The sequence below is a fragment of the Lepisma saccharinum genome, chromosome 15 (genome assembly GCF_977018435.1).
Source record: "Lepisma saccharinum chromosome 15, izLepSacc3.1, whole genome shotgun sequence".
NCBI lineage: Eukaryota > Metazoa > Arthropoda > Insecta > Zygentoma > Lepismatidae > Lepisma > Lepisma saccharinum.
Window position 1 is genome coordinate 2,779,786 of NC_139243.1, and position 24,722 is coordinate 2,804,507.

At 37.7% G+C, this 24,722-nt stretch overlaps 2 protein-coding genes across 2 annotated transcripts in view; both read left to right on the plus strand.

The window, feature by feature from the left end:
* Positions 1-5,038, plus strand: part of LOC145999730 (polycystin-1-like) — a 62,474-nt gene extending 57,436 nt beyond the window's left edge. Inside the window, exons 21-22 of the mRNA XM_083137009.1 lie at positions 1,719-1,943; positions 5,030-5,038. Coding sequence (XP_082993135.1) covers positions 1,719-1,943; positions 5,030-5,038 — 234 coding nt within the window. The remainder of the gene's footprint in view (positions 1-1,718; positions 1,944-5,029) is intronic.
* Positions 5,039-8,180: 3,142 nt separating this feature from the next.
* The window catches only part of LOC145999363 (polycystin-1-like protein 2), a 57,281-nt gene continuing 40,739 nt past the window's right edge, over positions 8,181-24,722 (plus strand). The window contains exons 1-4 of the mRNA XM_083136309.1: positions 8,181-8,284; positions 16,014-16,123; positions 22,037-22,202; positions 23,184-23,462. Coding sequence (XP_082992435.1) covers positions 8,192-8,284; positions 16,014-16,123; positions 22,037-22,202; positions 23,184-23,462 — 648 coding nt within the window. The 5' untranslated portion in view covers positions 8,181-8,191. The remainder of the gene's footprint in view (positions 8,285-16,013; positions 16,124-22,036; positions 22,203-23,183; positions 23,463-24,722) is intronic.

The following is a 24,722-nucleotide window of genomic DNA, read 5'->3' on the forward strand; positions in this document are numbered from 1 at the left end:
TCTTCCATATGTACGCCGAATGTGCATAAATTATATATCGTCTGAATCTGTGATTCATTCTGCGTACAACGGTATATCGTTCATATCTCTAGGGCATTTAGTTTCTGAGCTATAGTCATTTCAATGTAACTCTGCATTTCGCTCAATTCTGAAGCTTGAGACAGTGGCATACAAGCCTTTCGTTTCAGGGGTACAACTTGCATAATATTGGTCATATGAAAATATTTTTCTGTTTCTTACATGCCAGCCATAATTTCTATGTGATTTTTGAACTTTTCATATCTTTTTTTTCGGGGTGGGTGGGGTGGGGGAGAAACCCCTTTTCTTTAAAAATATATATTTTTCAGGGGATTTCCCCCCTTTCCCCCTCCATATGCACGCCGAATGCGCATAAATTATATATCGTCTGAATCTGTGATTCATTCTGCATACAACGGTATATCGTTCATATCTCCAGGGCAAATAGTCTTTTAGCTAAAGTCATTTCAAGGTACCGCTGCATTTTGAAGCTTGAATCAGTGGCGTGCCGACCATTCCTTTTTGGGGTACAACTCACGTTACATTGGTCATATGATAATAATGCAAATATTTATGTGTTCCTTACATGTCAGCGATCATTTCCATGTGCATGTCGACACTGTTATGTATTTTTCTTTGGGGGGGGAGGGGGGCCCCATTTTTTTCCCCTGAAATTTTGGAATTTTTAGAGTTAGCCTCTTCCCCACCACCACATATACGCCGAATTTGCATAAATTTCATTTAGTCTGAATCTCTGGTTCATTCTGCGTACAACGGTATATCACTCATCTCTCTAGGGCAATTAGCCTCCAATCTACACTCATTTAATTGAAACTCTGCATTTTGCTCAAAATAAGCTAGGGACCAAGGGGGTTACATGTGAAAATGGTCTTGGGACTCAAAAGGTTAACAGATTCCGATACATAAGATTATTAAACAGAAATGGAATGTTATTTTCTGCATGACAAAAATAAATTTAGTATGTACATTTCTATTGCATATCATATGTATATACACATATATTCTCAAGAGATGCGAATGTACATTTGCATCTACAAAAGGTTATGTGAACCTAGAGATTTAACATTAGTACACAAGCAGTTCTTTGAAATGCAAAATGAATTCCTGTTCTGCCAGATTAAACTTCAGAAATACAAGATTTGGAAGCACTTCAGGAAGTAACCTACTTCTTATCGCAAATCTGTTCAACAACTCTGAACACTCAATCACTGAATACTGATGCAGCAGGTATGCCCAAGTATTTTCTCAGGAGTTGCTTCAGGTTTGCATATTAATTTTTGAATTTCCAATACAACAGCAGATCCTGGTTCAGCAATGTACTGTTTTATTTCCGATTTATAGTTAGGTTGATCCTCTGAATGAGAGTTGCAATAATTTTATTACAAAAACTCTACAATAATGACGAATCATAACCTAATTGTCAATAAATATTACAAAACTAGAATAGAAAACTTATTAGAAGGTAAAACTCTAGTATAATCTGTACAGTTTAAATATCGGATTTTTGCCGATTCCGATACCGATGCTGATGTGTAAATTTCTGCCGATTTTCATACATCTGTAATCGGCTTCGGCACATCCCTAATTGTAACTCAGGTACTTTAAAGAAAACTAACTTTCCAAAGACTTCATATGATTTATCTTGAATTCCATTTTTTATTTATTGCATCTAATTGAAGGTGACTGCAGCAGATTACAGCATGACACATTGCCAGTCGACTCACCTGTCAGCATTCGGTGCTGGTTTCTTCATAGTCCCCAACACGGTGAATTTCTCTTATGTTTTCACCCATGCGAGCTTCTCCGACAATCTCACCATTTACATGTGGATCATTGTTTCGTTCCTGGTTTACTTCATTCTCCTTATATGGGCACGCAGAAGGGACAAGGAAGATTTGGAAAAGGTAAGGACCACATGCTGTGAATTGTTGCTTAAATTGTGCTTATTTGGTACGAGGGTCACTATTTATATTTTGCGCCTTGGCAACACTGGTTGAAGTTAGGCGCGATTTTACGTTTGCATGGAATCGTCTGGCATTATTGACCATAACGTACTTCAAATGTTTTGTCAATGGCTTGATTTGTGTTGTTTATGTTGCCTTGGAGATTGCGCGACAACAATAAAATGGAATTAACTCGTGAACATTTTCGTGCGATGATTTTTTACAATTTTCGACGTGGATTATCAAGACAAGAGTGCATCGATATATAAAAAATATTATAAAATATAAAATATTACATGATCATTTAGCTGTGAGAAAGGTATGTTCTCGCTGGATCCCACACAATTTGACAAAAACTCAAAAAGATGCTCGCGTCAATTGGTGCAAACAAATGCTCAATAAATACAATCGTGGTGCTTCAAAAGACGTATATAAGATTGTAACAGGTGACGAATCATGGATATATGCATATGAGCCGGAACGTAAACAGCAGTCGACTGTATGGGTGTTTCAAGATGAACCTAATCCAACAAAAGTTGTTCGCGCTCGAAGCACATCGAAACAAATGGTCGCCTGTTTTTTCGGGAAAACTGGTCATGTGGCAACTGTGCCTTTAGAGGAACGTAGAACGGTCAACTCTGAATGGTACACAACAATTTGTTTGCCAGAGGTCTTCGGTCAAATATGGAAAACAAACAAACGCCGTCGGATCATTCTTCATCAAAACAATGCCAGCTGTCACACATCTCGTCTAACAAGCGACTTTATGAACAGTCAAAAAATCGAATTGATGGGTCATCCGCCGTACAGTCCTGATTTGGCACCCAATGACTTCTTCTTGTTCCCGAATGTCAAGAATAAATTGCGTGGCCAACGATTTTCGTCGGCGGAAGATGCCGTTGATGCGTTCAAAAACCATATTATGGAGGTGTCTCAAGAAGATTGGAAAAACTGCTTTGACAAATGGTTCGAACGAATGCAAAAGTGTATTGACCATAAAGGAGAATACTTCGAAAAACAATAAAGCAGTTTTCAATGCCAAATTCCTGTTTTTTTCATTGTTAGGCTCAAAATATAAATAGTGACCCTCGTACTATATCAATTAGATCTAAACACTTACGATTTTGTTTACATAGTGGCATTTATCCTCTTGTTTACCAAATATCTCGATCCGAGATATTTGCCTGTAACCGGGGACCAAATATCTCGATCGAGATATGTTGACATGTTCGTAGTTTTTATGTCCTAATGTTGCTATTATTTGCTGGAGTTGCGATTTTTTTCTTTTGTATTATTCTTAACACATATACTGCACTGTAAAGACTCTTGCACGTCTTGTTCTTCCATAAAAAGGTGGGAAAATGGCGGCTTCCTTTGAAACTGAGTCATTGCAGCACAGACATGTCGTTTGGGGGGTACAAGTCATGTTCTATTGCTCATATGATAATAGTGCAATTATTTTCTTGTTCCAAACATGCCTGCGATCATTTCCATGTGTATTTTGACAATGTCCAGTACTTTGTTGTCCAGGGAGAGCTTGGGAGGGGCTTTTTTTCCAGAAATTTTGGAATTTTCAGATTCCTCCCCTCCCCTGCATCCATATATACACTCAATGTGCATAAATTATATGTTGTCCAAATCTATGGTTCATTCCGCATATAACAGTACTTCATTGATGTGTCTAGGGCATTTAGCCTCCAATCTACAGTCATTTCAAGGTACCTCTGCATTTCGCTGAAATCCGAGGCTTGAGTCAGTGGCGTACAGATATGTTGTTTGGGGGGTACAAGTCGTGTCCTATTGCTGATATGATAATAGTGCAATTATTTTCTTGTTCCAAACGTGCATGCGTCATTTCTGTGTGTATTTTGACAATGTCCTGTACTTTGTTGTCCAGGGAGGGGGTGAGGGCAATTTTATAATGAAATTTTGGAATTTTCCGGTTCCTCCTCTCCCCCCGCATCCATATATACATACACTCAATGTGCATAAAATGTATGTAGTCCGAATCTATGGTTCATTCCGTGTATAATGGTACTTCATTCGTCTATCTAGGGCAATTAGCCTCCAATCTACAGTCATCTAAATGAAACTCTGCATTTTGCTAAAAATTAACCCGGTCTCGGCGTGCTTCTATGGCAAAATGGGCTCGGTAATCAAAAGGTTAAGCACATGCACATATTCGAGTTTCACTGAAACATGAAATTAATTTTGAAATTCCATTTTATTTCATTTGAAATGCCTTGCAAGTGCATAGTGACAATAAATGTGGTTGGAACTGTCTCACCGTGATCCCTTCAATGGAATATTATATTAAAAAATAATATTGAAATGGTATTTTTTGTCAATTTTTATTTTGTGTGAAGTTTCCAAAGTTAATATTTTATTAACCATAATAACGACATATCACTTCATTAAGGAAAAAGAATTAACCAAAAATTGAGCAATTTTTGTGTGCCTCCCTGATGTCGTAGTCGCCTTGTAATCAAGGGGTTCTGACTTTGATACCTGGTGAAGGCAACTTGCACAGTGGTTCAGATCCCACATGAAACTGTAGGTGCAGTCCTGATTAGCCTATTTGTGCATAAAGTGGACTTAAAACAACAATTCAACTAAGCAATTTTTGTACTTAAAAATTTTGATTTTCTTTTTCATTTATCACAAATATGTGTGTCTTTTGACATTCTTAACAATACTTTCTGATTCTCAGAGCAAGTGTCTTTTTAAACCACTTTGAACCAATACTGATGTCAATATTTGTACTGATTCTCACCGATACTGATGCTTGAAAATTGTAACAATTAAAAGGTGTTCAAATTATTTATTTATATTAGAGTGTAAATATTCCACTCCTGTCATAATTATCAATCTACCAAGAGTTTCCCTCTAAAATATTCAAGAATTTAATCAAAACATCAATTACATGTTACAGAATCAGAAAATCCTGTTTTTTACACAAAGTAGTGCAAAACAAAAAGAAACTTTGAATTTTTCATAATTAACAGGATTATTAGACTTGCTTAAAGTGTCATGTGGCTTTTTTGCAGACCCTGTAAAAGACCAAAATTGCAGAAAAGCATCACCAAGTATCAGTAAATAAATTCCAACCATACTTTCCAATACCAATACTTTCCAATATGCTACTTTCTGATACTTTCCGATACTGATACTTTCTGATAGCGATACTTTCTGATACCAATACTTTCCAATACTGATACCTTTTGATACTGATACTTTCCAATATGCTACTTTCTGATAGTGATACTTTCTGATACCAATACTTTCCAATAACGATACCTTCTGATATCAATACTTTCCAATATGCTACTTTCTGATAGTGGTACTTTCCGGTACTGATACTTTCCGATAGCAATACGTTCTGATACCAATACTTTCTGATACCGATACTTTCCAATATGCTACTTTCTGATAGTGATACTTTCCGATACTGATACTTTCCGATAGCAATACTTTCTGATACCAATACTTTCCAATACCGATACCTTCTGGTACCAATACTTTCCAATATGCTACTTTCTGATAGCGATACTTTCTGGTACTGATACTTTCTGATAGGGATACTTTCTGATACCAATACTTTCTAATACCGATACCTTCTGATACCAATACTTTCCAATATGCTACTTTCTGATAGTGATACTTTCCGGTACTGATAATTTCCGATAGCAATACTTTCTGATACCAATACTTTCTGATACCGATACTTTCCAATATGCTACTTTCTGATAGTGATCATTTCGGATAATGATACTTTCTGATTGCGGTTCTATCTGATACCAATACTTTCCAATACCTCTGATAGTGATACTTTCTGATAGCAATACTTTCCAATACCGATACTTTCTGATAACGATACTTTCTGATAGTGATACTTTCCGATACTGATACTTTCTGATAGCGATACTTTCTGATACCAATACTTTCCAATACTGATACCTTCTGATACCGATACTTTCCAATACGCTACTTTTTGATAGTGATACTTTCCGATACTGATACTTTCCGATAGCAATACTTTCTGATACCAATACTTTCCAATACCGATACCTTCTGATACCGTTACTTTCCAATATGCTACTTTCCGATACTGATACTTTCTGATAGCGATACTTTCTGATACCAATACTTTCCAATACCTCTGATAGTGATACTTTCTGATAGCAATACTTTCCAATACCGATACTTTCTGATAACGATACTTTCTGATAGTGATACTTTCCGATACTAATACTTTCTGATAGCGATACTTTCTGATACCAATACTTTCCAATACTGATACCTTCTGATACTGTTACTTTCCAATATGCTACTTTCCGATACTGATACTTTCTGATAGCGATACTTTCTGATACCAATACTTTCCACTGATACTTTCTGATAGCGATACTTTCTGATACCAATACTTTCCAATACCTCTGATAGTGATACTTTCTGATACCAATACTTTCCAATACCGATACTTTCTGATACCAATACTTTCCAATATGCTACTTTCTGATAGTGATACTTTCCGATACTGATACTTTCTGATAGCGATACTTTCTGTTACCAATACTTTCCAATACCGATACCTTCTGATACCGATACCTTCTGGTACTGATACTTTCCAATATGATACTTTCTGATAGTGGTACTTTCCAATACTGATACTTTGTGATAGCGATACTTTCTGATACCAATACTTTCCAATACCTATACCTTCTGATACTGATACTTTAAAATATGCTACTTTCTGATAGTGATAATTTCCGATAATGATACTTTCTGATAGCAATACCACTGCAATTGGCCGATACGGATACATCAGCATTGGTATCGGCTCAGCCCTAATTGTTTTATATAACTCTTCTACCTGTTGTGTTAATCTCAATGATGAGAAATGATGAATAGAAGAGATTGATGATGACAAACAGTGAAACCATCCTTGCCTTGACTAGGATTGAAGCTCTAGCATCACAGTGCATTTTGTTGATCACTCTGTCACACAGGCTGGTTGTAGGTGTTTTAGCAGTAGCTACAACTGCTAGAACACAGTTGTAAGTGTTACATTTCAACTATGTATAACACCAATCTACCAGAGCTTCGTTTTCATAAAATTCATGGATATATATGTGAAAACATCAATATATTAAAATCCGCACAATTTTATTGTTGAATCAAGAAAAATCCACATTTTGCATAATTTTTGCAATGTGCAAACTCAACATATTGGCTGATGCTAAGTTTTGTTCTAAGGTAATGAAGTAAACAGGCAAAGCTTTACCATGAAGCTTTCCATTATGTGAAGTGTGGCTGCATATAGATTCCTGTAGCTGTTGTATTTGTTCTTTTGGGAATACCAAACTTCTGATGTCGTAGAAAAAACACATGAATGAAAAGAGGACATGTTGAAGATTTGATTTGTCGTAGAAAAAGAACATTGGCTGTAAGTCTTATTTATCATATTCATGGGTGTAACTTGGGACCTAACTTTGGGGGGCAGACTCAAGCTTGGGGGTCCCAGAATCAAACTTTGTACTTAACTTTTGGGGAGTCAGAATCATGCTTAGGACTTGACTTTTAGGTGGGGCAGGGGGCAGAATCAAACTTAGGACTTAACTTGGGGGAGCAGAATCAAACTTGGAACTGAACTTTGAGGGCAGAATAAACTTGGGACTTAGCTTTGGGGTCATAATCAAACTTGGCACTTAACCTGGGGAGGGTCAGAATTAATAAGTTTTCCATCCCATAAAAATAGCATCCAGAACTATTTTCCTGAATAGCTTACATTTGCACAATCATAAAAAATATACTTCAATACTTTGCTACTCAGGATTCAAGAGGTTAACAAAAGCATCATTAACTTTTACATTTACTAGCCTGAAAATTGGGGGTGGGGGGTAAGTGCCTCCCCCTTGCCCCTTCCAAGTTACGCCTATGATCATATTTTTCAAACATTGTGTCCAGCTTAGAAATCATCTTGAAAAATCACTTCCACTTGCGACATGGGGAGAAATTAATACTCTCTCTTATATAGTCAGATTTCTTTATAGTAGCAGTGTCCATTCGGACAATACTGAAATAAATGCACACCTATTCTTCATCTTAAGTGTAATTTTATTAATCGCTATACTTTTGGCCCTGATGTCTACAAACTTTATATTATATCTATATTTTAAATTACACTTTTTCAGCTGACTGCCACAATCATGCTGGACAACAAGCCAACCGATAATTACCTGTACGAGATCCTGGTTTACACAGGTGATAAAAGTGATGCAGATACCAGTTCACAGATATTCGTGAGTATATTTATGTTTCTATCGGCAATGTAGCTATGCAATTTCCATTATTAATTTTTGATCGTAATAAATGTTATAAAAAATTCATACTGATCTGGATATCCTGCAAAATCTGGAAGAGTTTGGTTATTTAAGAAAAGAACGTAGAAAGTTCTAGAATAAAAAGACTGGTGTGGGCGTACCGCCTATTATTTTCGACATTACAATGGTTATGGTTGAATGCTTGATATGGACATATACCTGATGGTTTAAGACAGTGGCAGCGAGGGGAGGCAGTTGCTCCCCCTACTTTTTGCCAGTTTTGCCCCCGCACTATGCTAAACCTTATCTACGAAGGGAAATATATTGTCTTTGCCTCCCAGTTTTGGAACCTTGCCCCCCCCCCCCTTGGTTTTGGAACCCAATCGCCACCACTGGTTTAAGGGTCTGGAACATTGGTGTGGAGATCATAATTTTCGTAGCACAGTCAAATGTTGCATCATGTTTTGGCACACTTTGCATTGTATTATTTGAATAAGACCTTTCCCAGGGAAGGATGGGCAGGGGAAATGGAGGTTATATTGGAAGAGGTTCTAAAGGGCATGTAGATTGTTCATCAATGACAGAGTCAGAAATAAACATTTATGCACAACATAAGAGTTACGAGCAGCTGTGGAAGATGCCTTCATGCACTTGACCCCCTATTCTCTGCAAATAATCTGCCAGAACATGATGCAGCAGCTGTGATATGAAAATTACGGTCTCTATACCAATGTTCCAGACTCTTAAACCATCAGGTATATGTCCATATCAAGATTTAACCATAACCATTGCAGTGTCGAAAATAAAGGGGTCCTCTTTCGAAATTACTTCATATTTTCTCCTGGTGGGCAAGCGCCCACCCAAAAAATCCTGTGCCCACCCCATTGCCCACCCAATCAAATTCACTAAGTACAAACACTTTGGGATATGTGAATGTTGCAATAAATAAGTATATTCTGGTATTCATTACTTGTATATTTTACTCATGAATATTATGTATACTAGAAATGTTCACATATCAAATTCCATAAAAAGCTGTCTTAACTTTGTCATTAGAATGCAAAAAGAATTACTAGAGATCTTGAAACAAAATAAACTATCATCAATTGAATACTTATATGATTAGAAGGAGCTAGTAGGCTTAGGAGGTGCAAAATTATGCAGGGTATGGTCAGGATTTAGGGTGACCTTGAGGGCTGCAGCTCTGGGCCTTCACTGGGAAAAACTGCTTGGAAAAGTACTGCATAAAGAGAAAAAGGAGGTACTTCGGATGTGATGAAAAATGTAGAAATACGTATAACTAACCACCTCATGTAGATTAGCGAGAAGTTATAACTGAAACTGTGGAGGGGATTGGGGTAGGGTCTTGGCGTTGTAAGCTCCGGGCCTTCACATATAGAAATCCCGGCCTGCGCATGATTAAAATAATCTCTAAATGAACCAATAAAAACCCATCTTAGCGTTGCTTCCTCTAGCAACACAATAAATTATTTCCACTTTGTAATTACGTCCACATTGAAATTCCAGAGGTGTCTCTTTCTTTATTTCATTACAATTTTTACATACATGTCATCTTCAAATATCTACGTGATATACAAACAACAACTTTGTAGTCGTTCTGCTAATAAATACTAATAAGAAGTAATTACAATAATCACTACAATACCGAGGTGTATAAATTGTGATGTAACAGTTATGTGGGTTTGGAAAAAGCTACTGAATTATTGAATTGATAATAGCCTATCAGTTACATAATGATGCGATTTTTTCTTGTGATCCACTTTTATACTCAGATAGGCTAATCGGGACTAAACCTACAGTTTAAAGTGGAGCCCGAACCAGTGTGCATTGTGCTTCCACCAGGGGAGGTGCCAGTAGAAGCCAGAACCTCTTCATTATAAGGAGACAATGTTATGCCATTGGAGAAGTAAAATATACAGAAAGAACTTACAGGAAAATTGTCATTTTATCACCACATTTAAGAGGGTGTATTGCCAGAGACAAATATTTGAGACTTTCGGAAAACAACGTTATTGTTCACGGAGTTAGCTGCCTTGATCCAACAATGAAACAATGTGAAATTGAAACTACCACCTCAACTTTCGAAGGATATGAACTAATGAAACTCCACTTTTGAAAGAGTAAGTTGTTGCTGATTCGACTGATTTGTTCTATGTGAAGTCACTTTTCTGGCTAATGGCGAAGATGAGGTTCAATGGTGATTAGGTAAAAGTGACGAAGGACGAAAACAAATGCACGCAGACACTGAAAATACAACACACCACAAATTATTATTTTGACTGTGCTTCCAGGCGCCAGAGATTCGTTCACCTGCAAGATTTAAAGTTCTCAGGGTATGCTGGGCAGGATAGAGGTTGACATTTGAGAGTGTTCGAAAAGGTCACGCCATACAACCCAAGTCGTCTGTGAAAAAGAGATATAACACCATTAAGCCTTGTTTCCATGATTATGAAAAACTAAATATGCTGACCAAGGCATCATTTATTTTATTAAAAACATAAACTAAACGTAACGTTTCAACCTTCTAGCAAAGGTCTTCTTCAGACTCTGTATCAAGTACAAATTTAACAAGATACAAAAACAGGGCATTATATATACACACAAACATTACTCCCTCCAGACTATTAGAAAGTTGTTCTGGAACTTTCTAGCAGGTGGCTTTCCCTTGTCAACTGTACTTTCACCTAAAAGGCTAAACATATTTACTTCCATATAGAATGTGGTTGGACTTTTTATCTCACACTCTTTTTCATTTATTTTTCTTCCTTCTCCTCTCCTCTTTCTCTCTTGTCCTTTCCACTCTCTCTAACCTGTCATCAGCCTCTTTTTTTCGTTTCTCCTATGTACACACTCTGACATTCTTTATATTTCACTTCGTAGATAATCCCTTCCTCTTCCTCTTCTCTGTTTTCCTTTTTCTTGTTTGCATTCTTCTCTATTCCTAAGATGCTTCTCCCACCCTTCTTCATATATACATTTTACGAAATGAAAAACTGGCAGGAGAAGTTTAGAGAGAAAATAAAAATAAAGTTGAAGAAGAAAGGAGAAGGACTAAAATGGAAAGAAGAAAGGAGAGAAGAGGAAGAAGAGGAGGATACCAGAAGAAGAGGGTAATAGGGAATGTAGACCTATCAAAAGAAGAGGAAGCTTTTTTAAAACTAGGAAGAGGTTTCAAAGTTAAAGAAAGAAATGTAGATTATGAGGAAGTTATATATGACATTGAAGAAGCTTCATACAAAAGAAGAACCAGAAAGAGACAAGATTAGAAGAAGAACAGCAGCCATTCTGAAGAAAGAAATGGGAAAACAAGGAAAGTAGATAATTTGAGTCAAAAAGAAAGGGAAGGGATGAAGAAAATCAAGACAAGAAATGATGTGGTGATAGAGCAGGCAGATAAAGGAGAAGTAATTGTGGTGATGGAAAGAGAATGGTACAAGAGAAAGTTTGAAGACCTAAAAGAAAATGGATATGAGGAGATTTGTGGAACAGAAGAAGAACAAACTATAAATGAAAGGGTCATACAAGACTGTAGGAGGAGAGGATTCAAGAAATGCAATAAAGGAAACAGGAAAACTACCAAGTTTGAAAGGCTTTCCAAAGATTCACAAAGAGGAGATAAAGTTAAGACCAGTAATGAACTGCAGAAACAATATTTTGGAACCTTGGAAAAGAAATTAAAGAAAGTTATTCAAGTGTTAGTGGCACAGCAAGAAAGCAGAGCAGTTAAGAACAGTGAGCAAGTAGTAGACCTCATAAAAGGACTTAAGTGAGATGAAGACGACAATGTTTAGCTTAGACGTGAAAAGTATGTTCTCGAGCATCAAGAGGGGACACGTATTGGACATTATTAAAAAGAGAATGGGACAAGAAATTATAGGAGAATGGGATAGTGAAAGGGTAATGAAGGCGCTGGAAACCATTTGGAATAACAGTTACAATATAATGGGAGATAAAATAATGTTAATGAGTGAAGGACTGATTTTATAAAGAATATGGAGAACAGAATAAGGAAAATATACACAAAAGAATGTGAAAAAGAAGGCAAAATAAATAGCCTATGGAACCAGCTGGAAAAGAATGGCTATGAGAAGCAGGAGAGACTGGACATAAACAGAAGAAGGAAGAAAAGGGCAGGGGAGAATTGGAAGAGAAAGAAAAAGAGGAAGAGAAAGAAAAAGAGAGAAGGTTTGGAATAAGAAGTATGGGGAAGACCACAGAAAAGATATGCAAAGTGCTTAGAAAAGCGGGCATTAAAACTTACAGGAAGGGAGGGAGAAGCATCTTAGGAATAGTGAAGAATGCAAACAAGAAAAAGGAAAACAGAGAAGAGGAAGAGGAAGGGATTATCTACGAAGTGAAATGTAAAGAATGTCAGAGTGTGTGCATAGGAGAAACGAAAAAAAGGCTGAAAGACAGGTTGAAACAACATAGGGATGATGTACGACTTAAGAGAGAGAGAAATGCGATATTTAAACACACGAGAGAAACAGGACATGACATAGAGTGGGATGAGGCTAAGCAGTTAGGAAGGGAGAAGAGAATGCTAGTGAGAAAATGGAAGGAGGCCAAGGAAATAGAGAAGAAAGGTGAAGAAGACACAATGAACTGCAATGGGGGACTGAAGTTAAATTAAGAATGGAAGAAGGTGTTAGAAAAAGTGGAAAGGACAAGAGAGAAAGAGGAGAGGAGAAGGAAGAAAAATGAATGAAAAAGAGCGTGAGATAAAAAATCCAACCACATTCTATATGGAAGTAAATATATTTAGCCTTTTAGGTGAAAGTACAGTTGACAAGGGAAAGCCACCTGCAAGAAAGTTGCAGAACAACTTTCTAATAGTCTGGAGGGAGTAATGTTTGTGTATATATATAATGCCCTGTTTTTGTATCTTGTTACATTTGTACTTGATACAGAGTCTGAAGAAGACCTTGCTAGAAGGTTGAAACGTTACGTTTAGTTTATGTTTTTAATAAAATAAATGATGCCTTGATCAGCATATTTAGTTTTTCAGAAAAAGAGATGAATTACCGGGTATGGTGATCAATTTCGATGTATTCTTTGTGTCCAAAATCACATTCTACAAAATGTAAACTATTTGTTACCTCAGTGCATGTGTTTATCTAACCACACGTGCATCATTTCTCCTGCATTAGTAACGAAGACTAACTTCAGAAAACGAATAGCAACTTATCAAGCAAATAATCTCTTCAATTCTTAACAGATTTTTCAATGTTACTTGATTATTACTTTTGGACGATGTCTTGTCAAAATAGCCTTTCATAAGCCTTGGGATACTTCATGCAGAATGAAGAAAGAACTGTTTTCTTGTGTGTTTTTTTTTTTTTTTTCGCGTGCGTTTGTGCACATTCCTAATAAGACATTAATTTTAATCCAAATATCTAGTGGCGGCGATTAGGAGGAACAAGGTGGGAAAGTTTCTCCCCGCCACATTATGCCACACTTGTTGTATCCACACTATGGCCTCTTAATGCTAAGACTTTTCTACCAAAAAAGTAAACTGTCCTTGCCCCCAAGTTTTGGCACCCGATCGCCGTTACTGCAAATATACATTCAGACATTTGTCAGTTGCAATAAACTTGTAAGCCAAGAAAAGTGATCATTAACCCCCAAGTTTCAGTCAAAAACTCATATGATGAAAATTATATGATCAGGAACATGCATTTATATTATGAGAAAGTAATTTAATTCTTCACCATTGTCTGCAATCACACTTTCCATCACTGTCGCCGGATAGCTATATAAAATTGAGTATGTGCTTTGTATTTTTTGCACTTGAAGGACAAAATATGATGCAACCGATTCACATTTATTTCACTACATTGACATGAATGAAAGAATGTGATTAGAACGTATGACTGCGCACACACAAACACTTCCTTGAAATAATTGTGTCCATCGGAGACAAAGAAGTGGAACAAGATGCGAGAATATATTAGAAAAGAAAGATGAAAGACACCAAACACACACATGTGTGTGTGTGTGCCGTTTAAGAGAAACATTTGAAGAATGGAACGAGAGAAGGTGAAAAGGAGAAAGGGGTAACAAGCTGAGAAAGATATAAGAAGGCATTAAAGAGTAAAAAAGAAAAGGGAAATCGGGAGTGTAAGAGAGGAGGGGATACATATACATGTATGTCATACATATATGTATATGGCCTTACATTTATACCTGCCCACCCTAATCTATCAATATACAGCTTCTGCCCACCCGGTGAAAAATTTCTGGCGCCGCTCCTGGTTTTAAGTCCACTTTATGCACAGTAAGACTAATCGGGACTGGACCTACAGTTTAAAGTGGGATCTGAACCACCATGTGCCGTCACCGGGTATCAAACCCAGGACTGCTTGTTCTCTCCTGGTGTGTTCTTTTGATTCTTCTACTGTATGGCTTCAGGTGTAAAATTTTGGTAGCTCGCCATGCAGACGTCATGCAAATGTATGTTTCTTGTGCAAGGCACCAGAGGGATTTTTGAAAAGTGTGTACCAATCAAGCACCATCGTCATCTAGTTTCTCTCCAGTAAACACATGCCATTTCACCCTTCACTTCTTATCAAGAGCAGACATTGTTTCCCTAAATTTGCTCATAAGTTCTCGAACATTGTCTCTGTGTGGAACAGAAACATCTGGGAATTCTGCTGCCAAACACCTTCTGATTTCCCCACAACAGTTCGTAATGACACAAGAGTCGTACATAAAAATCCCTTGTTTTAAATTGTACTCATAGCGTGGCATTATTAGACTGCAGAAAATCACCAGTTATACATAAACTAAAACAAAACAATCTTAAACACTTGTTAACACCTTAACACTTTACAAACATGTTCAAACTGACACCAGTTATGACCATGTCTAGTGCCAAGGTCAGCCTAAAGCTGACCAGCCAGCAGATGCCCTCCCACCGCCGCTTCACGGAAAACTCGACAGTGAATGGCACTGTATATTCACCAGTTCGGTGACTGAGCATGTTAAGTGGTCAACGTTTGATCTCTCCACTGAAGTTCTTGGGTTCAAATCCTGGCCTGGGCATGTGTAAGTGTTCTTTTATCAATTTCATCATATCATCACTCAACCTCATCATCAAGATTAGCCAAAAGTGGCAGAGAAGTGTTGCTAAATTATGATAATACAAACTATTATATGTTCATATTCATAAAAATAATAATAAATTGACAGAATGTTACTTTAATTCCAGGCTATTTAGAGATATATTGGATTGGAAAAACTACCGATAATTTTACCAATAAACCAACACACCTATATCAGGGGGAACGAATAGAGTACAGATTAATCTGTCCTGTCCCTAGTATATATGGTTATTGTATTTGCAGTGTACATAGATTTAGCAAATGTATGTAAACTCTAATTTGTCGTGAGTGAAAAAGAATTTCAGAAAAATAAAACATAAATTTTCTTCGAGCTGGAGCAATTGTTTTCATATTTCCACTAAAAAGTTATTCACAGTAAATTGAATTTAAAAATAAGTTATATTATTGCAAAGGTAACTGAAGTTCTGGCTACTTATTACTTTTGGTTACATTTCTTTGTGGACACTCTGTACATAATAGCCTGGAAATTTACTTATATATTCAGAGGTAACCGTGAATAGATATTAGCAGTAGTAGTGCACGTAATTGCTGAAAGTGCTAGAAACTCAAACATAATGTTTTAGTTTACAGTTTCTGGAGACCTCGAGGACACCGACATCAGAACATTTGGGGACACAAGAGGCAAGCGCTTCAAGAAAGGAGAAGTGGACTGCTTTGTTATGAGTACTGCAAGGTACGTTCAACAAACTGTGTGTTTAGCTTTTATCAGTGTCTTTCTTACCAATATGTTGAGTTGGCTGTAGATTAGGGTGCTGGATTTCTGTATGGGGAGCCAAGCAAATAACGTGTTAGATATTGATGTCATGCACAGAATTATTTTTCACCTTTCTTATCCTCATATTCTTGGTATTTAATAAGGATGGCCACAATATCCAGATAATTCGGATATCCAGATAGTACAGATTTCATGAAGGATTTGTAAAAAATCCATACAGTGAAATACGAACATGATGAATATGTGGATAGCCCGTAAAACGGACAAATGATAAAACTGTCCGGATAATGCATACATTCAGATATCTGAACATTTTGGATAATCTGAATATCCAGATAATAACCTGTGGCGCAACAGCCCGCGAGGGCCCACCGACTGCCAGCCTCACTCCCACCTGACGACGTGGGATATCATCCAACCAGTTACAGGGTGACACGTGGTCAGCACGACGAACCCTCAGTCGTTGTAGGTTTCCATGGGCAGGTTACACAACTCACTCATAGCTCCCCTATTTCCACCTGTCCCATACAGAGGCCGAAATCTCAGGAGTAAAGTTGTTACGCTTCCCCCAGGCGACTTGCACCTGTGTGCGTCTCATAGCTGGAGCCCAAAACATGATGCCTTAGACCGCATGGCACGGGACATAAATATCCAAGTAATCCAGACAATTTGCATATTCTTATAATTCAGATAATGTGAATACCTGGAGAATTCAGATAATCCAGATAACAGAATATCCTATATCCTGATTCCTAGTATATAGTTGCCCTCTATGGTATAATATTTTAAGTTCTTAGTAAATATTACATCTACATATATAGAAACCAGCCTGTGGACTAGTTTTTCCTCAACCTTTAAAATGACATGTTTTACGTGCTCATAAAAGTATTTTAGAGTGAAGTTACAATTACTGAGTTTTTCCTCTCCAGGTCCACCTTCCTATTGTATTCAATGGGTTCACTTTCCACTATAAATTGTAAATTCTGTACTGATTAGCCTATCTGAGCATTAAAAATGGCCAAAAATGGACAAATCACACTTAGGCGAAAATAAAAACGGCATAACTTACACCACATGCCATCATTTCACTAAATAATAAAGACTAGTTTTGGCATGTACTTACTTTGTTCTCAAGCTTTCACCACATCATGTGGATTCCTCAGAAGATAGGACAAGTAGTAAAGATTTAAGACATTACAGTCCCGTGCGAATTAATCGGAACAAGATATTTTTATGCATGATAGTCTCAAACTTGACTATGGTTTCATGATGATGAATCTATGACAAATTGTGTAATACAAATTATATAACAGAAATAAGAACATATTAGCTATTGAGTTTGAGTTTGAATTTAAAATTTTGGGTGCGTCAGCACTTAGGCTATTTTGCACCCTTCACATTATACTGGGGCCAGCCCCTTATCAATACAAATAACAACTCTAACGTTGCATAACTAAAAATCCTAAAATCTTCTGACTTAAAAGCTGAGGCAGTAAACGGGCACTCAGCACACACAAGGACAAAAAACAGGAAACACAAAAACTTATACTGGCCATAGTGCCAGTCGCCAGAGCCTCGTTAGTCTTCAGTCCAGGGTGCACTATGTGGAAGTGAGGTTGACTTTTGGGTGCCTACGTGGGAGGCACCCCTTACACCCCAACATATTAGCTATTAAGAAATATTACGAATATGTAATTTATTGTTTCTGAATAGTGTAATTGATGAATTAGGGTATAAGTACAAAAAAATACACAACATGTGTAGTTATTGTCATATTTCAATTAATTCTCACGGGACTGTAGACCTCATTTCTGATTGTCCTACTTTATTTGAAATATTTTCTCAACGTTCATACATTTAGTGGACGAATTCACACACACGTACAGTCCCATGCAAATTAATTGAAGTACGACAATAACTACACACTTTATGTATTTTGTTGTACTTATACCCTAATTCATCAATTACACTATTCAGAAACAATAAATTACATATTCGTAATATTTCTTAATAGCTAATATGTTCTTCTTTCTGTTATATAATTTGTATTACACGATTTGTCATAGATTCATCATCATGAAACTATAGTGAAGTTTGAGACTCTATCATGCATAAAAACATCTTGTTCCGATTAATTCGCACGGGACTGTAGAAGGTAAGTGTGAAGGTTAAAAAAGGTTAAATAGATATGAGACAATAAAAGGTAAAAGACAACGCAGTGCCCTGTCACTCCTTTCTACTCCAACTCTGGCTGCCAAAGACTGTCCTCTCCTGAGGAAGCCCCATGATATGGTGAAAGCTTGAGAACAATTAAGTACATGCCAAAACTAGTGTTAGGAAAATTAAAACCCTTTACTTCTCTTGAAGTGCTGACTTCTGTTAATCCATTCAGTTACTAGTGTTAGTTCTTAAAACGCTTTTCCATTTCTTGTCAGATATTGCATGAAGTCTCATGCTTTTATCCACTGAAATTACTATATGTTTAATACTAATGTACAGGGTGGGCCAAAAGTCAGGTGACAGCATTGTCATAGAAAAGGCTGGTGTATTGGAGGTCCACTTTGGCCACGTGTGATGTTTGAGGGGTGGGGCCAACCCAAGGACACATGTGACCACCCCAGGCGCCATCTTGGAATCCGCCATCTTGAATGCAACTTAGGTTTCTTAAATGGAAACATAGGCATGTGACATATGATTTCCAATTGTTTTTTCATCAGGAGTTCAATGCCGCAAACCGTTTTGTCCTGTCGTGAACCTTTTCCTAATTATGGCCTGCCTTTCCTTCTTTGTGTCTCCTCACAACACATGCTTGAAATGACCACCCTCCTGCACAATGGTTTGTGCCACACGCCTCTTCCAGTCCTCATGCACTGCCAGCAATGTCTCTGGACGCACAGCAGCACAGGCATTCACAATCCGCTGCACCAGATGCTATAAATTCTGGATTTTCACGGGGTAAACCATGGCCTTGTGGCGGCCCCACAGGTAGAAGTCGAGAGGCATGAGGTCCAGTGACCGTGGGGGCCATTCTACCAGTCTCCGATGCCCGATCCACTTCCCAGGGAACTGCTGGTCCAGGTAGTCCCATACACAATGTCCGTAGTGGGGAGGAGCTCCATCCTGCTGGAAGAACGTTGGGTATGAACCATCCTCCGACAAAACCGACGGAAAAATCTCCTCATCCAACAGTCGTTGGTAGTGGTCGGCGTTCAGCATGCCAAAGATGAAAAATGGGCCAATGTTCATCGTGCCAAAAATACCACAACCATACCTTAACCTTCTCGGAACCAACAATCCGTGATGCATCAATCCAGTGTGGGTTGTTGTCATTCCAGTAATGGTGATTTTGTTTGTTCACTTCTCAGTTTATGTAAAAAAGTGCGTCATCGGAGAACAACACTTGCAAGGGGAGATCCGGGTTTGTATCCAGTTCCTTCGTCACCCATTCGGCAAACTGTACCAGACGATCAGGATCGCCCTCTGTCAGATGCTGGTGCATCTGAATTTTGTATGGGTGCCACTTGTTAACGACAAGTATCCTCCGTATGGACATTCGGCTAACTCCAGATTCAAGGGCGATACGTCTGGTGCTACGTTGGGGGCTTTTGTAGAAGGATGCGAGGGCAGCGACAGTGGTTGCCTCATCTGTTTTCGGGCGACCACTGCGTGCTTTATCAGCCACAGATCCCGTCTTTCGGAATATGCTGATGAGTTTGGCCACACCATTGTGGGAAATAGGCTTCCTATCGCGATGTAACACATTAAACTCTGCAGCCACCACACACGAGCTCCGATTTCCACACATGAGGATGATCCCCACATGTTCTTCGGTCGTCAGCACCATTATTCAGTCGGTGATACCTGCATAGATAAAACAGGCCATAATTAGGAAAAGGGACACGATAGGACAAAACGGTTTGCAGCATTGAACTCCTGACGAAAAAACAATTGGAAATGATATGCCACATGCCTATGGTTTCATTTAAGAAACCTAAGTTGCATTCAAGATGGCGGATTCCAAGATGTCGCCCGGGGTGGTCACATATGTCCTTGTGTTTGCCCCTCCCCCCAAACATCATATGTAGCCAAAGTGGACCTCCAACACACCAGCCTTTCCTATGACAATGCTGTCACCTGACTTTTGGCCCACCCTGTACTTTGGTTTTAACTCTTTCCGACAAGCCTGAAAGTATAGATTTTTCCCCAGGAGATGTGGTTTTTAACTGTTTTTAAGAAAATCATAAAAATATGTTGTTAAGTGTGTTATTATTTAACAATCTTTTCTGAAATCTACATGTCCTCTTTCCACAGATATATACTATGTTACATTTTATATAAATTTCCACACATTTATGAATATTTTTCTGTAATAATATTTTGAAAGTAAAAAAAAAATAAGCATTGTAATAAAAGTTACTAAAAATATGTTTTCGATACATAATATAGAAATAATTAATGAAAAATAACCAAGAAACTTCTTGGAATTGAAATCGTCACTAAATGTGAAATCCGGTGCAGAATCCATATACAAAATTTCAAAATGTGCATATAAATTATTCAAGCCAACATAATTTGGCACAAGTTCAAGCAGTCACAAGTAAAAGCAATATTGAATATCATAATAGAAATTATGTAACTTTATGTAGCCATTTTGGTCTCAATGCCTTGAAAGACAGGAGAGTTTTTAATGATCTAATGATTTTTATGTAGATTAGTAAGACGAGATTGGCTATGTTCTGAGCTGTTAAAGAGAATAAACTCCCATGTAACACCTTTCTACAGGCCATTCTCAAGGTTCAGGAATCGTTGAATGAGTTATTCTTAGTGCATGATTTGGACATATTTTTCGATTCATGTAATGTTATTAGGTGCAAAAGTCTGTAAAACATTATATTTTATCGGATTTGTCTGTAAAGGAGTTTTTAACTGTACAGTAGACTCGCGATTAACCGATTCCCGATTAACCGAGGCTCCAGGTTAATCGAGGGAGTGGTTGGAAAACATCGTGCTTCATAACGCACCCGCTGTTTGTTTACTAGTAAGTTGGAGTCAAGTCACCATCCACGCTGCACGTGTTCGTTACATTGTCAGTGTATCCAATTGTTACGGTGGTGTTTAAATCTGTGTATAGGCATATTCTAAGCCAGTAATGTAGTATGAGTGGCAAACGGAAAAGGTGTGTCCAAAAAACTATGAAAGACTTTTTGAAAAGTAATCTTCTCATTTATGTTGTACTAGTAATAAATAATTACTATACAGTTTTAAGTTTTGTTTTGTCATTTACGACCTATTAGTACATTATCTCCATATTATCCGAGTTTTTCCGTATCCGAGGTAGTCTCGGTCTGAATTAGCTTGGATAATCGCGAGTCTACTGTATTTATATGTTGTCACACTATCAAAAATTTTAACATTATTTTTTGTATTAACATTAACATTATTGTTAACATTTGTAGGTATTATTAATATTATCTTTGTGTACATTATGTTCAGCATAAATGGGTCTTTGGTCCTGTGATGGACAAATAAATTATATAACAAAACCGTGTTAATCTGAACCCCAATAAGCCAGACTTTGCCTAATCCGGACAGCCCCCCCCCCCAAAAAAAAGAGCAGAATGCAAGAAGGTTTTAAATGTGGCTAGAAGCACTGCATTGTCGTATTGCTTTACAATTTATTTACATTTTACTGTACTGTATAGTGTATTTAGGCCTATGCACTTTCTACTGTTCTTTTAGGTTATTTCAGTTAATCCGGACTTTCGTTAAACTGATCAACTTATCCCACCCATTAGTCCAGATTATCAAGATTTTACTGTATTTCTTTTATCCTGAAAGCTAAGTATAACAATTCTTCTTCTGTATTTTTAGGCCATTAGGCGATTTGAACTACATGAGGATTTGGCATGACAATTCTGGCAAAGGAAGGCTTGCATCTTGGTACCTGAGTTTCATTATAATCCATGACCTACAGACCGGAATGAAGTATGAGTTCATAGCTGATCAGTGGTTTGCTCTTGAAGAAGGTGACGGGATGGTATGTTTCTTCAAAATGCAGTGGCAAATATGAAAAAATATGTAATTTAGAAGTTGTGAAGAGGTCTTGAGATAGTGAATTTTACTGGATTGTGATCTTTAGAAACTAGTGTTTCTCAGCCTAAATCTTTGTATACTCCAAGGTTATTTTCACACATTTTATTAACAGATTTTAACATATACAATTCTCACAATGAATATATTCAGTATGTAAGTTATCAAATAAGCTGAAGTATGTGTCGCATCTTTTCTGTTTACTTTAAAGGAACATTTATTTTTATAATTTTATAATGTTTTTTTTGCATTTTTAAGGTAATCCTGACAATAATGAACAGGTACCAGATTTATACATGTGGAAGTTCACGAAAACATCCCTCCCTCATATACAATTTTCAGTTATAACCTTTTGCTCAAATTATGCCAGATGGTTAGTACTATTTTTTTAAATAAATATTCTTATAACATTTCAAATGCCTCAATTTTATTTTACATTTTCTGGCCCACACCAAGGCAATTTTTTTCCCAGTAGAGGTTCAGGGCTGTAGCCTCCCAAACCTCCCCCAAATCCAAAATATCGATAGAGGCATAACAGTATCACAAGAAGCTCTGTCGAACCTGCTGTAACATCCCTTGAGTTATTCTGACGATATCACTGGCAGCAAGGATTCTTGCCCTCCTCACTCTACCGGTGTCTTGTAGACAACACTTTTGACATGACCAATCAGGCAAACGAACTGGCTGCTGATGCTGGGGGCTGCCATTTTGAACACCTACTGTAATGTTTTCATCGTATAGTGCTACGATACACTGTAGTAATGTCAGTATTAAATCTACAAGGCGCATCTTTCAGTCGTCTCATTCCACTGCCATAGGCAGCCCCAACTACTTTTGGCTTGTAACTTCTTAATGCTGCATTTACAGATGAATGAAGGTGACAGAAACACCCTTTATTTCTATAACAAAAAACACTTTTGTCTTGCAGATAGATAGGTTGCTGCCTGTCGCCTGTGAGGCAGAGAAGAAAGACTTCTCACATCTGTTCAGCAACCAGAGCCGACAGAACCTGAGAGACACCCATTTGTGGTTCTCCATATTCCTTCGGCCCCCAAGAAGTCGCTTCACAAGGGTGGAGCGTGTGTCATGCTGCATGGCCCTCTTGTATCTGACCATGCTGTCGAACGCCATGTGGTACGAAAAGGCACCCAGCAAACCGGGAGAAAGCATTTTGAAGATTGGACCACTTTCTGTGACTCCGGAACAGGTACGTAATGTAATATATACACAATTCCTACTGACTTGGGACTACATGAATACTAGGAAAAGTCAGGGAATCTTAAAAATATTGAAAAACCTGGATATTAAAAATGATATTTTTGTACATGTAGTGATTGTGGATTTTTCACATATTTCTAAACCTTAATTTGATGATAAGCAAAAAATAAATACTTCATAATCACATACCGTGACATTGACGTTAAGGGGCGCAGCAACTTTGTTCGTCAGTGAAAGGAAAGTTTCCCTCGTGGCTTTATGGTTGTGACGGAATTCGGATATGAGGGTAAGTTGATGATATGCAAGGTGGACAAAAACGTGAAGGTGAATGCCAGATACTTCCAAGACTCCATTGTGACACCTATCGATCGGAGAGACATCCCACAATTGTATGGAATGGACGCGAACCAGGTGATGATCCATATGGACAAGGCTTCAAGTCATACTGCCAGAACATCACTACGTTTTTATCAGGAAATTGCAGAGGAATTAGGAATTCGTGTCATTCCGTTTGAAGACATTCCTGTGAAAAGCCCAGATGCCAGTCCAATGGATTTTTTGCGCATTTGGACTGTTGAAACGACGTCTTCAACATCGCCGCCCGCGCACCCTGGATGGTCTATGGAAAGCTTGCAGGGAAGAGTGGGACAGAATTCCCATGCCTGTCCTGCGCCGGAGCTTGCTGCAATGGAAACTGCGATGCCGGGCGATAGTCCACGATGCTGGGGGTCCAATAGAACATGATCGGTGGTGGCAGCGCAGTACCTCAAAAATGGTTGGATATAAAGCGAACAACCTTCTGTAGTTTGAATTCTGATCACGGAAATTACATCAATTTCTTCCCATCACATCAGGATTTTTCTCCAAGTCACTAAGTTCAATCAACCTATTATAGCATTGAGTATTGGACATTTTGTGAAGGAAATTTTTATGAAAAGTTTTCGAAAATTAAACTACTCGTATATTTTAAAAGTCCACACAATTTTAATGCAAATGTGTCTTGTGAAGGTGGATTAAATGCATACAATTCTGTATGTATTTATAGTTCAAAACTGGAGGATTTGTATTGTAGAAAATGAACATTTTTACCACCATCTAAACGGGGGGGGGGGGGGGGGCAAACAAGACACATTTTCCTCCAAAATAGTGGTTTTCCCTAAAAAAATATTACTTAAATTTGAATTTATGGTCTTTATGCAATAATTAACGCATATTATTGCAGCTAAACTGAAATTATATGTGTGAAATA